Below are 16,119 nucleotides of genomic sequence, written 5' to 3'. Positions count from 1 at the left end.
CTGATGGGGGGTAAGAGGATGGGCGTCCCCCTGCTGGGGGAAATGACCTTCTTGATGGTAGAGTCAAGTTCTCTGCCAGCCCCAGAGAATGTGATTAAAGATGCCTCTGGGGCTTTTATGACACTCTTATTGATCTGAGGTTGTTTATAGCCATAAAACAGCTGTAAATTAGAGGAATGAAATAAAAACAGCAGGATACTTAACTCCTGTCCTCCTAGGAGGTTGAGAAAGCTTTCTGCACAGCTCTGTGGCAGCAAGGAGCTGAATGTAAGTCCGCAACGGGGACACTCATTCTCCTTTACTCCCTAGCCCAAGCTGGGAGGTCACTGTCTTCCCGTCTTATCCCCACTGAAAGAGAAGCCTCAGCCTTGCTGAGGAGTGTCCATGGCTAATGCTATTCCAAGCTGGGGCTCCTGTCTAATTGTGCACCCCCTACTTTGTATTGGGTGTCCCTGGTGACTCAGATGGTAAAGAATCTGCCTGCAATTCAGTAGACCCAGGTTTGATCCCTGAGTTGGGAAGATCCCTTGGAGAAGGGAATGGCAACCCACTCCAGTATTCTTGTCTGGAGAATTCCGTGGACAGAGGAGCCTGGAGGGCTACAGTCCATGGGGTCGCAAAGAGTCAGACACAACCGAGCGACTAACATAAAACTACATTATGTTAGCTGCTCAGGGCTAGTTATCTCCTCCTTCCAAAGCTATTTTTCTGTTTTTTGTTTGTTCGTTTGTTTTTTACCCCCTTCCCTCCCCCTCTTTTCTCTCTTTTTTTCCTCTTTTGGCCACCCCCCTTTTTTAAATTGGGTTAAAGGGTTTTGACACATTACTCTTTGTAAAGTAATTAGGAGTTTTCTGCAGACAGTTGCCTATCATTTCAATGCAGTAGAGCGGTGGTCCCCAACCTTTTTGACAACAGAAGACAATTTTTCCATGGATGGTGGGGTAGGGGGAAGGTGGGGTTCAGGTGATAATGTGAGCAATGGGGAGCAAGAGATAGAACTTTACTTGCTGGCCCACTGCTCATATCCAGTTGTGTAGCTCAGTTCCTAATGGGGGCTGGAGACCCCTGCAGTCAACCATGCCTTGTGACCATTGGACTTTCTCTGCTTTCCTGTTGTAGAGATCCGAGAGGCCTTCCGGGTTCTGGACCGAGACGGGAATGGCTTCATCTCCAAGCAGGAGCTGGGCATGGCCATGCGCTCTTTGGGGTACATGCCAAGTGAGGTGGAGCTGGCCATCATCATGCAGCGCCTGGACATGGACGGTGAGACTGGGGCCCACAGCATCCCCACCTCCCCACCCCCATCCCCATCCCCTGGGATGAGCCAGAACTCATCAGAGATCTTGGGTTTGAAGGGCCTTGCAAAATAGTCAAAAGACTTGGAGTCAAAAGACTTGGATTCATGTCCTGGCTTACATTTCAGGCGTGGAAACTTGAACCAGATCTGGGTTTTTCAAACCACATTCCACAGACCTCCAGGGGTCTGCAGAGGTGGCTCTGGGGCCACTAGAGGGAACTGAGTGAGGGGGGAGGCCCTGACTGGTGGAGCAGTGAAAATGATTCTGTTTCATTTTCAAAACAGCTTTGTTGAGACAGAATTCACACACCCTGATTTGCCTGTGCAACCTGTGTAATTCAGTGGCTTTGAGTGTATCACAGATGTGTGCAACCAATAGTGTTATCAATTTTAGAACATTTTCATCACCCTAAAAGAAACCCTGTACCTCTGAATTATCACCTCCATTCCCTCTGAAAGTGAAACTGTTAGTTGCTCAGTCGTGTCCAACTCTTGACCCCATGGACGGTAGCCCACCAGGCTCCTCTGTCCATGGGATTCTCCGTGCTATCCCTCTATCCCCCACCAAGTCCTGGACTAATCGGCACCAATTAGTCCAAGACACCACTAATCGGCTTTCTGTCTCTATGGACTTAGCTCTTCTGGATCATGGGATACATGGTCCTTTGGGACTGACTTCCTTCACTTACCATAATATTTGAAAGGTTCATCCATAGTGTAGCATGTATCACTATTTCGTTGCATTTTATTGCCAAATCACATTCCATTTTTTGGCTATAACAGCTTCTTTTCTCTCTTTTACATACTGGTTTCTATATACAGTCTCATTGGGGGAAAGTGTTTCACTATCCTTAAACAGTTCTGGAAAATGACTGCATTTGATGATCCTTAAGATTCTTTCCTGCTCTAAAACCCTAGGAATTTATCCCAAACTGGCTGTGACCTTCCTGCCTTGGTTGAAGGTCCAGAAAGAAGCTTTCTTATTCTAGGTTTGTTTTTTTGGGGGGATGTGGACCATTTTTTAAAAGTCTTTATTGAATTTGTTATATTATCGCTTCTGTTTTATGTTTTGGGTTTTTGGCCATGAGGCATGTGGGATCTTAGCTCCCTAGCCAGAGATTGAACCTGCATCCCTTGCATTGGAAGGTGAAGTCTTAACCGCTGGACTGCCAGGAAAGTCCTCTAATTTTGTTTTTTCAACACTCACTCTCCCCCTCTGGAAAGCAGCTTGATCCCAGGTGTAAGGGGTCCAGAGTGGTAGACTTTGGGGATTCTTGTGCAGAACATGAAGTAACACCAACTAACAGGAAACAGAGGATGGGGGCAGGGTGTCTTTTGGGAGAGACAGATGAAGACCCTGGTAGTGAGAGGTTTGCTTGGCCTGCAGACTAATTGAACACAGCTGTGTCCTGTTATCTTGCTGGTCTTGTTGGAAAGATGATAATTTAATGGTGACTGTATGATGAATGGACCCCAGTCCCAACCACCAAGTGCAGCTGTGGGCATTTATTTTCTGGTTCAGGAAAGAGATGTTCTATCAGGGATGTTCAGTTGTACGTGGGGTGCCGGCCCTGTCCTTACATCTCTAATTGATTGTGACTCTCTGGGTCTTTGCAGGCCTGACTCGACTTTGCTTTATAGTTAGAGGTACTGGGTTGGCCAAAAAATCCTTTTGGGTTTTTCTGCACCATCCTATAGGAAAACCCAGATGAACTTTTGGCTAACCCAACCTTTCTGAAAAGCTGGAGCAAAGCACATGTTATATAGCAAAATCTCTTCCCTGGATTCCCATCATCATTTCAGAGAAACACTTCCAGAAAAAAAGAGTTTCTTCCTTAAAATAAGAGAAATCTTAACCTATCCTTTTTGTAGAATTAAGAAGGTTTCTGTGCCTTCGAGTCTTCTCTCATAACTTAGCAAATTAAAACATGGTCAAATAGACTAAAAGCAAATGGACTTAGCAACATTTAGTCAAAATGAGCTGGGGGCTATCATGGGAGAGTTACTTCCATGGAAGTATTATGGTTCTTCATCCAAGTACATCCTTGCTCTCTGTCTATTCTTTCATCAGACCCCAGCTCATGGGGAATTTTTACATTATTGCAAATCCTCCCTGATTGCAGAAGGGCTTGGAGTCCCCTGGGGGCCTCGGGTGATGGTGCTGTTCCAGGAACCCATCAGGACTCAAGCAGCCAACAGGATGCAGCTTAAGAGATGCCAGGTTTCACCCATTCATTTGCAACATCATCCTTAGTGACCAATGCTGAGGGCGGGACTTCCAAGCAAAGCATATAGGGAATTTCTATTAGTTCCTTTAACAGAAGCTTAAATCATCTGCTTTTTCATGGTGACCCCATCAGGTGAAAGCACAGTTATTTACTTTTCTTCTTTTATTTAAATATATTAATTTTTTTAAACAAATTTCTGCCATACAACAATGCAAATCAGCCATAATCATATATATCTGAAGTGCAGCTTCCTCAAACTTTTGTTTTGTTGCCTGCAAAAGAATCGATACACAACAAACGAAGGCAATGCCGCCGTGCAGGCAAAGCGAGTTGCCTTTCGAACGCAGTAAATGCTTAAGTATGAAAAGAGCTAAGGGAGAAATACCCAGGCTGAGGTGGAAACGTCTTTCTGTGATTTGTCAGTGACACTGGTAAGTGAAATTTGTGGGTTCTGAGTTCTGGATATGCATGGATTGACTATTTTTCAGTGTTCTTCTGTTAGCGGGGTCTTTTGAGCTATTCAGATTTTTTTTTTTAAGTCAGGTTCTAATTATATCCTTCCTCCCAGCTTCTGTAACTGGAGATTCTCTGCAGACATTTGGCCTTACCTAATTAAGCTTCTCTTTGGTGTGAAACTTGTGGAATGGCAGAGATTTTTATGAGGATAATGCCGCATGCACACATGCACACACACACACACACACACACACACACACACACACACTCACACAAGGGTTTTGAGCCAGAACCTAGGATTCTTCACTGTAAGATGACCGTGCCTCCTGACAGACCCTGGTCCTGGGATCCAAGGGCATCAGGAGAGATGGCGTTGCCTCCGTGCATCCCAGCTGGCCGTGATTTGAGGCAAGTCTGGCCCACACACCGATCCATTCTCTCTGGGGACCCTGCCGGTTTGCCTGCTGGTGAGGTCATACCTTCGGCACGAGGCCCAGATGGAATTAGACTGAGTCTGTACAACCTTAGTCTCTCCATGAGGCTTTCATTAGGTGGTTCCTGGGGAGTGGGGTGCTTTGCCGACTCCGTGTGTAGCAGTAATCTCCCTGGATTAGGGAGCTCGCTGGTTTCCTGGACACAGAGCCTGTGGGAGGCAGACGGTTCCAGTGTGTGTGTGTGGCGGGGGGAGCCGGTTTTCCAGAGGGCAGAATGGAAGGCAGGCAGTAGTGGGGTCTGGAATTGCTCTCCTGACCATAGCCCATTTGACTTCAGAGCTCGGACTGACCCTGTGTGTGTGTATACCCCGCATAGACTGAACTGCCCCGAGTTAAATAAACAGAAAATCCAAACCCCCAGTTGCCCAGTGCTTCCTTTATGGCTGCAAAGGTTCTTTCAGCCTCTGCAGCTGAGGTGACTTCTGACCTGACATCAGCTGGGGACTAGGACTCATGTTTCCCAGATGCTTTTGCCAGCATCCCACCTTCAGCCCAGATTCTGGAACTCAGGCTCCTAGAAGCATTTAAGCTCAGTGACCTAAGGCACTCCTTGCATCGGGAAATCCATTTCTCTCCAGTGCCTTGCAGTACCAGTTATGTACCGTCCTTAGAAATGATAAAATAGTCACCTTTCAAAAGCATCTCCAAAGCTTAAACCTTTTATAGAAGCAAGTTGACAAAGTGACTGTGGGCTCTGCCATGCCCCTGCTGCTCTCATTGGCTCTGCGGTTCCCACAGCAGTTCCTGGGGCCCCTTGGAGCCTCCTGTTCTGTCCACTGGGGAAAAGGGGCTTGGCATCTTTAAGACCAAAGGGACATTTTTGACTCTTTTCCTCATCGTAATGGTTTCACCAACTACACCACTGTGGGCATCTGGAGTAAACCCAGCCAGCTTTGTAAGTAGTTTCCTGAAACCATCAAACCAGGAGATGCTTTCAGAAGCCCATGGTTTCTGCCTGGGTCCCCGCTCATGTTTCTTAATGCAATCTTCCGTTCCCAGCTGTCTCCACCTCTCCTGCACTCAAGGAACAGAAGAAATGTAGCCCTTGCCCTCTGCATTCTTAATTTTCCTTCTGTGCCTCAAAGATGCAGAATCTTTTGAAATTCCAACAAATTTGGGGTTTTGAAATGAATTCTTATCCGTCAACAGGTTTGTAGGGTTTTTTGTGTTTGTTTTTCTTTTCTTCTTTTTTTTTAGGTTCACCACTGTCTGGATGGTGAGTATGATTCAGCTTTGTTCCATTTAGAAAAGATTTTTCTGGTGTCCATTATGTGTGAATTTGCTTAACTTTATGGTTGGCAAGATGCCCTCTTGCTTCATTTTGAGGCAAACCACTGAGCTGCAAAGAATGAAATTATGGCCAGAGTCACATGAAAGAGTTGGCAGTGTCCCCGTTGTTAGCCTGTGTGTCTGTATCTTCCCTCTTTTCCTAGCCATTCATTACATGTGTTGACACTTTGCTGATCAGTCATATGATTATGATTTTCCTATTTTCATTTGTGATCTTCTAGAAGACAGAAAAGTCTATGCTTAATTCCCAGTACAGCTCATTTCCACTTCACGTTCAAACATGTCAGTGTACTCACGTGGATGCTCTGGAACGGGCCTACGTCTATTTTGTGATTTCAAATATATGCGTCCTTCCTTCCTTCCTTCCTTTTTTTCTGTCTCTAGTTTTTCTTTCTTTCTTCTCCCTTTCTTTGTGTTGAAGTATAGTTGATTTGCAAAGTTGTGTTTAGTTTCAAGAGCACAGCAAAGTGATTCAGTTATACGTTCACATACAGCTATTCCTTTTAGAATTCTTTTCCATTATAGGTTATAACAAGATATTGATATATTTTCCTGTGCTAAACAGCAAGACCTTGTTGTTTACCTATTTTATACACAGCAGTGTATGTATGTTAATCCCAGGCTCCTAATTTATCCTTCCCCTACCCTTTCCCCTTCCGTAGCTATTAAGTTTGCTTTCGATGGCTGTGAGTGTGTTTCTGTTTTGTAAATAAGTTCATTTGTATCATTTCTTTAGATTCCACATCTAAGTGATATCATGTAATACTTGTCTTTCTCTATCTGACTTACTTCACTTAGTATGACGATCTCTGGGTCCATCCATGCTGCCGCAAATGGCATTATTTCATTCTTTTTATGGCTGAGTCATATTCCATTGTCTATATACACACTTCTTTCTGTATGTGAGGGAAGATGCTCACCCACAGACTTCATGCAGGGGGATGATCTGGTGGAAGTAGCTGGGGTTTTAGCATTAAGCAGAGGTGCATTAACTTCAGTGCACATGAAAAAAAAAAAAAAGGAAGCATGCTAAACAGATGCAACAAGTCAGAATCCCCAGGGTGAGGCACAAGAACCTTCATCCTTTAACAATCTAGCCAGGTTACGGACAGCAGTGTGTCCATCAACATCACTGGGTGACTTTTGGTTGAAAGAAAACCTTTGGCTGAAGAGAAATCTTCAAGCCTGTGTATTTGTATGAACAAGAAGGTCTGAGGAGGAGTAAATGCCTGAAAAGCAAAAATAAGGATATATTTCCTCTGGGGATATGACGAAGCAGGACTGGTCAGTCAGTCCTGCTTGAAAGTGGGGGCCTTCCCAATGCTTGCGTATGCTGGGGCCTTGGCTTCCTCCCTTCTCCAGCTGTGGTCCAGGGACCCACAGAATCACCATATCCTGGGAGCTTACTTGCAGTGCTGACCCTCAGGCCCACCTGAGACCTGCTGATTCAGAGCTTGAGTTTTAACAAGGACTTATGTGCGTGGTTGAGTTGGAGAGGTGCTAGTCTAAGGGCTTTCCTGATGGCTCAGCAGGTAAAGAATCCACCTGCAATGCAGGAGGCACAGGAGATGAAGGCTCAGTCCCTGGGTCGGGAAGATTGCCTAGAGAGGGAGATGGAAACCCACTCCAGTATTCTTGCCCGGGAAATCCCATGGACAGAGAAGTCTGTCGGGCTACAGTCTGTGGAGTTGGAAAGAGTCCAACATGACTGAACGTGCGCACACACACACACACACACACACATACACACACACACAGTCTAAGGCATACCATCAGAAACAAGAAGCAACCCAACCATGATTTCTTGTTCGACAGTCTTTTCCATGGAGTGCAGTCCTACCTTAATCTCCTGCCAGTAACCCTGGGGGAAGATGTGTAACTTTAAAAGCTGGAAGTAATTCACAAAGTCCTGGTGAAGGTCAGTCACAGGAAAATCTCTCTTTATATGTTTGCATTTGAGAATAAGCATGATTGGCATCAAACTATTTCATATTTCATTCTGTTAGGGAATTACTGCTGAATTTATTTTGACTTCATTATGGTAAATCTTAGCTAGGTAATGACAGTGATAACTAATACTTATGTAGTGCTCACCATGCTTCCAATAATGACTCAGAGTGATGATAGCAGTAGCTAACACCGTGGAGTCTTCATTGTAGACTGCTATTCTGGCACTTTACTTATTAACTTAGTTTTCATAACAGCCATAGGGACTCATATGATTCTCATTTTATAGATGAGAAAAATGAAGTACAGAGGTTTCAAGTCACTTGCCCAGGTCACACTGCTAGTAAGAGCTCCATGAATTTAGCCTGAACTCCATGGGAGAAATTGTCAGATGAGGAAACATGGTTGGGTTGCTTCCTGTTTCTGATGGTATGCCTTAGACTCTGCGTGAGTATGTTTAGTCGCTCAGTCACGTCCGACTGTTTAATAACATATCTTGCCAATATGTTATTCTTTGTGTGACTTAGTGGATATAGGTCACTTAGGCTGACAACAAGGCATTGAAGCAGTGACTTAACAGGACACAGACACACATGCATACACACTCCTGTCATGATATCATGAGGCTGTTTCAAACCTACGTGAGTGTTTTGGTTACCAGTTGCCGATCCAGATAGTCTCCTGCCGTCAGCTTTGGCTGGATGATAAATTCCAGCCACTCCCTAGGTTCTTCTTGAATGAGTCGAGCCTGATTCTAGAGCAGAGTTTATGAACTGAAGATGGTGTCTTTGGGTTTCCTGTTGCTTTAGCAAAGGGGAGTCCTTTCGGGCCTCTTGGGATAAGTAGTGATGATAGATGTTTGTGACAAATCCACTCCAACATCCCTATCTCCTGAAGCAGCTCCTCCCTCTGCATTTTCCTAAGAAGACTTGGCCGTCTCAATTGTATTGACAGTTGCCCACACTGAACCCAAGTTTCTGCTAAAGATTAAACTGTTCAACCCATTTCCTGCCACTGTATCCAACATAATGAAAACAGAATTTCTGGTTCATGCACCCATTTCATTAAGAGTACCCAGTATTATATTCTGACTCTCTTATTTTAATACCTTAGAGCTCATGGCTACACTGGTCCCCCTGGTTTACAACAATACAAATAAGCAATATCTTGAGACTCTGTGTTCGTCTCCCATAGCGGACTTGGGACTTCTCCTGGAATGTGCTGATTTGATTGGAGTCATGGATTTAGAGTCAGTGAAACTTGGTAGGAATAGATCTTAAAAGTGGGCATCTCTGTTCGAGGCAAACACAAAAGTTGTGTTCATTTCCAGTTTTCATGATCCACAAGTCTTCAAACTGATCTTATCTGACCTCAGAGAAATATCAGAGTGGACATCAGGGAGACTTGATCATTCAATTTTCTGAATCCACACAGAAGTCCCTATTCTAAGCCTTAGGTCCCACTTCTTTCCAACCAGTATCCTAAATTTCACATGAGTGACTTGATGATTTTGACTCTGTGATTTTGTTATCATTCTGTGGGCCACCCAATTAAGTTTGAGGTCTTCCCTGGAGGTTGTAAGAAATAAGTGATGATTTGGGGGTTACCCTAGAAGCACTCTATTTCTCTGACTGTAACCTAGCTGAGAGTTTCAAGGCTTGAGCTTGTTAGAACAGCCATTCCACCCTACAGCCCTTGTAGTCATCATTGCTACTATAAAGGTCAAACATAGTAACTACATGGGTCTTTGAAAGCCTTGCTTTCAATGATTATTTTATCCTAAGAAATCACAGATGACATTTAATTAATTCTGGTGCTGGTCATGCCATAGATAAGAGTATACCATTTTTCATTAGGAAGAAGGTCACTACTTCATTTAAGATCACAGATAAGCAAGACAATCTCGGAATCCCAGTTGAAAAGTTTATTTCCTCCTGGTACCATGTACTGTGTCATCATGAAAACAGAGATTGTGTTGAATTCCTAAGAGAGAGAGTATTATGTGAAAGATAAGAACCTGCTGAAATTCCTTATACGTAAATAATATTTCACTCAGGCAGAATTTACTAAAAGGAATATAAGAAAATGCCCATCTCAGAACACCCTGACCAGTATTGAGTATTATTTAACAAATTTTTACTAATGTGATTGGTAAAAAATGGAGACTTAGTTTTCACTCATAAGTGAGATGATGTATTTTCAATATGTTGACTAGTTGTCTGTTTTTTCCTTTTCCAGCTTGTCTATTTTTGTTGTCGTTTGTCTGTTTCAGTAAGGACAGGCTAAGTTAGGCTGCAGTAATAAATAATCCTCCTCGAATAGCAGTGGCTCAATACCACAAAGCAAAACATCTCCCTCATGCTGTATGTCCATCGTAGACTGGCTGGGTGTTTCCCCTTGGCCACCCTCACTCGGGAATCCTGGCAGAGGGAGGCTTCTGTCGGTGCTTCCATGACAGCTGTGGCGAGGGAAAGAGACTGAGTGAATCTCATGATGACTCTTAAAGTTTCTGTCACTTCTGTTCCCTTCTCACTGGCTACAGCAAGTCGCGTGGCCGTGCCTCATATCAAGGGCTGTTAGGAAGCTGAATCTGACTCCATGACTAGAATGGAATGAACTAGAAACGTTTGGTGAACAATGTTCATGATGACTTAAGGATTTTAGGCTTTTCTTTTTTCATTAGGATGTAACATTTATTGCAAAAATTTTATCTCAGGGAAAAATTTAGAAATACTATGAATAGGGGCAAAAGTGATTATGAGAGATTTTACACATTCCTTTCAGTTTGATTCTATAGATAAAACTAAGGAACAGAATTTGAATGACACTGAACGTGTGTGTATGTGAGTGTGTGCCTGTGTATGCGTGTAATATATCAATAAATTTTGTTCCCTTGAAAAGAGAATACTCTTCTTTTGAAATGATTCTGGAATGTTAACAGACATGGCTGTGTATTAGGCCACAAAGACAACCTAATTAAATTCCAAAGGACAAATATTATAGGCACATTCTTTGACTAGAGTGCAATAAACCAAAAAGTAATAACAAATGTTTGAATAAGAATCCCACCCACTTTAAAATTTTAAAATGAGAAACCAAAAATTTTTCAATAAGCAGATCCAAGAGCTGATTTTTTTGGGGAAAAAATGTAATACATTGACAAATAAAGCATATTTAATTAAGAATTAAGAGAGTTAGCACTAAACTAAAAGAGAAAAAAATATGGAAGTTTTTATAAAAGAATACATGATGCAGTTTTGTGCAAATACATTTGAACGTCTACATGAAATGGAGATTTCTGGAAAAATGTAACTTGTTGAAACTGATTCAAGCTGAAGTAAGTAGTCTAAATCAGAAGTTGCATACTTACAGCCTACCAGCCAAATTCAGCTCTTAGCCATGTTTTATTTGGCTCACATGTCATTTTATAAAGCAGAAAAAATATCATATTAAAAATCTGCATTTCTCCCTCTTAAAAATATCAGAGGATTTGGCAAGTCTGGACTTGCATTCTTTCATTGCAATAATTTGGTGAAGTTGAGTAGCTGTCCTTTCAGGCAGGGCAAGTGCCACAGTCTCCACCATCCTTACTGTCTTACACCTGCCTGCTCTCCTGATGGACAAACGTGGTCCCTATCAACTTGGGGGTTCACAGCTCTACCTAAATGGACCCGTGCATGATGAGGGCATCGTTCCCTGCTGTGACAATCAGTTCTTCACTGCCTTTAGTTTTCATCATAGGATGTTTTGATTTTCTGTTTTTATTTCTGTTCCACTTATTTGTTGTCATTTATAGCAACTTTGGTAGATGACTTATTTTAATTCCTCATTATTTAATAATTGAGGCAACCAAGACAATAAATTTGCCACTGAGAAGACACTAGTAATATCTCAGAATTTTGATAGTTTCAATTGTTCTATTGCTTTCTTTATAATATTTTATCGTAGTTTTTAATTTCCTCTGCTCTTCTACAATTTTTTGAGAAAAGTATTTTATAATTTCCCAGTCAGTAGGGTTTTAAATTTCTAGTTTACATTTAAATTTTCTATTTTTTTGTACATTGGAAAAATAATATGGCCTGCTCTTTGCTAGGATTTTCCTTATAAGTGAGAATAAGATGAACTTTTATGAAGGTGTTGCCTCTATGGTATAAGACTTTTATATATGCATAGAAGTTATCCTCATATTACCTATATCCCTTTCACCTGTGATTTTAGTTACTTTATCCAAGGTAAATTACTATGATGTATTGAAATCTCCCGCTGCTGTTACCTGGCTTTCTCAGTTTACTTATAACAGCATTTATTTTAATTTTCAGTGCTCTGTCTGTCTTCACAGTGGATTTTTCCTCTTATCAATGTAAATATTCTTGAAACATTTTTGAATTATGCTTTTGCTTTCTGTTGATTTTTGCTATGTAACCTTTCCACTTGTGTTTGCATAACATTTATTGTTATGTGTGGTCATTGGGGAACACTCACAATTATTCAGCTTCTTCCAGGAACATGGTATACTGCACTCATGCCCTTTCTGTGTGATTTTGTTAGGGGTATAAAGCAATATGTGCCACTATGTTTTAATTTTTGATTATTCTGAGAGCCTTCTTATGAGAGAGCTTAACCTATCATTTATTTCCAAACTTTTCAGTTGGGTCTTAATTCTATCATTTTGCTTTATGCTGGTTACCATGTGACCAACCTAGACAGCATATTAAAAAGCAGAGACATTACTTTGCCAACAAAGTACCATCTAGTCAAGGCTATGGTTTTTCCAGTAGTCATGTATGGATGTGAGAGTTGGACCATAAAGAAAGCTGAGCACCGAAGAATTGATGCTTTTGAACTGTGGTGTTAGAGAAGACTCTTGAGAGTCCCCTGGACTGCAAGGAGATCCAACCAGTCCATCCTAAAGGAAATCAGTACTGGGTGTTTGTTGGAAGGACTGATGTTGAAGCTGAAACTCTAATACTTTGGCCACCTGATGCGAAGTGCTGACTCATTTGAAAAGACTCTAATGTTGGGAAGGATTGAGGGCAGGAGAAGAAGGGGACGGACAGAGGATGAGATGGTTGGATGGCATCACCGACTCAATGGACATGGGTTTGGGTGGACTCTGGGAGTTGGTGATGGACAGGAAGGCCTGGTGTGCTGCAGTTCATGGGGTTGCAAAGAGTTGGACATGACTGAGCGACTGAACTGGACTGATGTGCACCTAATGTATTTAATTTGTCTTCTTTTTTTTGACTACAGTGGATTTTTTAAGATTGAAAGATATTTGACATACAACTGAGCTTTGGCTATATAATGTAATGATTTGATATTTATTTATTTTGCATAATGATCACCACAGTAAGTCTAGTTACTATCCATTCACTGTACATCATGAATTTTTTCTCCTGATGAGAACTTTTAAGATCTATTCTCTTAGAAATTTAGCAACTTTCAATTATGCAATACAGAATTATTATTAACTGTAGTCACCATGGAGGCTTCCCCAGTGGCGCTAGTGGTGAAGAACCCACTTGCCAATGCAGGAGACGTAAAGAGAGGTGGGTTTGATTCCTGGGTCAGGAAGATCCCCTGGAGGAGGAAACAGCAACCCACTGCACTATTCTTGCCTAGAGAATCCCTTGGACAGAGAAGCCTGGCAGGCTACAGTTCATAGGGTCGCAAAGAGTTGGACACTATTCAGGTGACTTAGCACACACACGCACGTAGTCACCATGCTGTACGGTACATTCCAATGATTTGTTTATTTATAATTGGAAGTTTGTAACTTTTGACTGCCTTCCCCCATTTCACCTCCCCATCCTCTGCCTCTGGCAACCACCAGCCAGAGAACCTCTGTTCTCTGTATCCATGAGCTTGGCTTTTTTTTTTTTTAAAGATTCCATATATGGATGAGATCATGCAGTATTTGTCTTTCTCTGACTTATTTCACTGATGCCCTCAAGTTCCATCCATGATGCCACAAATAGCAAGGTTTTCTTTTTCATGGCTAAATAATATTCCTCTGTGCGTGTGTGTGTGTGTGTGTGTGTGTGTGTGTGTGTGTGTACACACACTGCATTTTCTTTATCCATTCATCTGTCGATGGACAGTTTGTTTCCATATCTTGGCTCTTCTAAACAATGCTGCAGTGAACAAAGGGATTGCAGGTATCTTTCTGAGTTTGTGTTTTCATTTTCTGAGGATAAATACTCAGAAGTGGATCCAGATGGAGCATATGATATTGCTATTTTTATTTTTTGAGGAGCTTCTGTACTGTCTTCCCTAGTGGCTGCACCAGTTTTACATTACCTCTGGCAGTGCACAAGCATTTCCTTTTCTCCACCCTCTGTGCTGTGGCTCCTCTGCTACGGGATTCTCCAGGCAAGAATCCTGGAGTGGTTGCCATGCCCTCCTCCAGGGGATCTTCCCAACCCAGGCATTGAACCCAGGTCTCCCACACTGCAGGCAGATTCTTTACCATCTGAGCCACAAGGGAAGCCCTCACTAACACTTGTTATTTCTTGTCTTTAATGATAGCCATTATAACAGGTGTAAAGTAATATCTCATTGTGGTATTTATTTGTATTTCCCTGGTATTCGTGATGTTGAGCATCTTTTCATGACCCTGTCGGCCATTTGCATGTCTTCTTTGGAAAAATGTCTATGCAGATCCTCTGTCCATTTTTAAATAAGACTTCTTCTTTTTCTCTATTGACTTTTATGAGCTCTCTATATTTTGGGAAATTAACCCCTTATCAAAAATATGATTTCCAAGTATTTTTTGCCATTCAGTAGGTTGACTTTTCATATAGAAAGAGTGCTTTTGTTTTGCTTTTTTAAAAATAGTACCCTCTCAGTTATTTGAAAGTTAGATGTCTTGCTTTCAATTTTTCTAGTACTGGCCATAAAGTTTTTGTGAATTTAACTCCTAACATCAGTTACAAATTAATAATATTTGCTCATGTGGAAGATGAGAAATTAACTGTTTTCACTTTTTCTATTCTTTGTTAATTTCAATATATGGCCATTACAAATATGCCTCCTTCTTTTTTAAAACCAATTTTTATTATTTTCAATTTAAAGAATATTATCAATTTTATAATCAAATTTGAAACACTTATTTTGCCTGTACATTTAACTGGTTTGACTGCTTAGAGACAGCCATATTTAACTCATTTTCTGCTTCTTATTTTAATTAATATACATTTGTTCCTGCATAAACTTTCTAAAATTTCATTGTTATATTTTTTGAGGAAGTTTACCTCAATTCTATATCTGCTGAGTATTTAAAATCTGAGAATATCTTTCTCTTGATACTTGCACAGATGACAAGTTGCTTTAGGTATAGAATTCTTGGATTTCAGCCTTTTGCTTTTAAAGTTCTACAATTGGTACGCCATTATTTTTGGTTTTACATATTGTCAAGAGGCTCGTGACCAACCTGCTGTTTATTTGTTGTGAACAATCTAATTTTCTTTGGATGTGATTATTATCCGTGAAGTATGAACACCTCAGCCGTCTGTTTACCTCCCTCTGTTACAGTTGCTAACGGAGGTGGGTGCTTTGTTGCTGTTAGGGTTCCTTGTGGTATGAGTCACTCTTTCAATTTCCTCAAGTTTTTCCCTAGACAATACTTTTTCCCACCCTTTTTGTTTTACACCCTTTTCACTCTGCAGATTTCAGTCTCTTTTTCTAGCCTTCCATGATAGCTCAGTTGGTAAAGAATCCACCTGCAATGCAGGAGACCCCGGTTCAATTCCTGGGTTGGGAAGATCCGCTGGAGAAGGGATATGCTACCCATTCCAGCATTCTTGGACTTCCCTTCTGGCTTAGCTGGTAAAGAATCCACCTGCAATGTGGGAGACCTGGGTTCAGTCCCTGGGTTGGGAAGATCCCTTGGAGAAGGAAATGGCTACCCACTCCAATATGCTGGCCTGGAGAATTCCATGGACTGTATAGTCCATGGGGTCACAAAGAGTTGGACATGACTGAGCGACTTTCAATTTTCTAGCCTTAAGTAGTTTAGATCCTGGACTGTGATCTCTGCATTTCTCCCCCCACAAATTTTGTTTCTCCTTCTTTCTCTTCAGTCTGCTGCCTTTCTTATATATATATATTGTTGTTGTTTTCTTTTTCTTTTCTACTCAGGTTTTCTGCTGAAAATTATACTGGATTTTATTTCTATGACATTGCCTTCTCAACTCTGTGATTATTTTCTTGTCAGTTTTCTGATTTGATTGATAAGACATCGTCTCAATGTTGTTGAGGAAATACAGTGAATACTTTTCAAGCATTCTTTGGCGAGTCTATTTGCAAGTGAGGTAGTTGTTGAGTTCTGAGTAACTGGTTGTGGCTTTTGAGCCCCAGCATCCCCTCACAGCAGAGGCAGACCCGGCGCCTAACTCCGCCTCAGGAT

The 16,119-nt window shown here is 41.7% G+C and overlaps 1 protein-coding gene across 1 annotated transcript in view; it reads left to right on the top strand.

The window, feature by feature from the left end:
• The window catches only part of CALN1 (calneuron 1), a 455,582-nt gene that overhangs the window by 225,734 nt on the left and 213,729 nt on the right, over positions 1-16,119 (top strand). Inside the window, exon 3 of the mRNA XM_052636215.1 lies at positions 1,120-1,263. Within this exon, the coding sequence (XP_052492175.1) occupies positions 1,120-1,263 (144 nt within the window). The remainder of the gene's footprint in view (positions 1-1,119; positions 1,264-16,119) is intronic.

This window comes from Budorcas taxicolor, chromosome 2, assembly GCF_023091745.1.
Source record: "Budorcas taxicolor isolate Tak-1 chromosome 2, Takin1.1, whole genome shotgun sequence".
Taxonomy (NCBI): domain Eukaryota; kingdom Metazoa; phylum Chordata; class Mammalia; order Artiodactyla; family Bovidae; genus Budorcas; species Budorcas taxicolor.
Note: the sequence above shows the minus strand (reverse complement) of the source record. Positions and strands in the feature narration are given on the sequence as shown.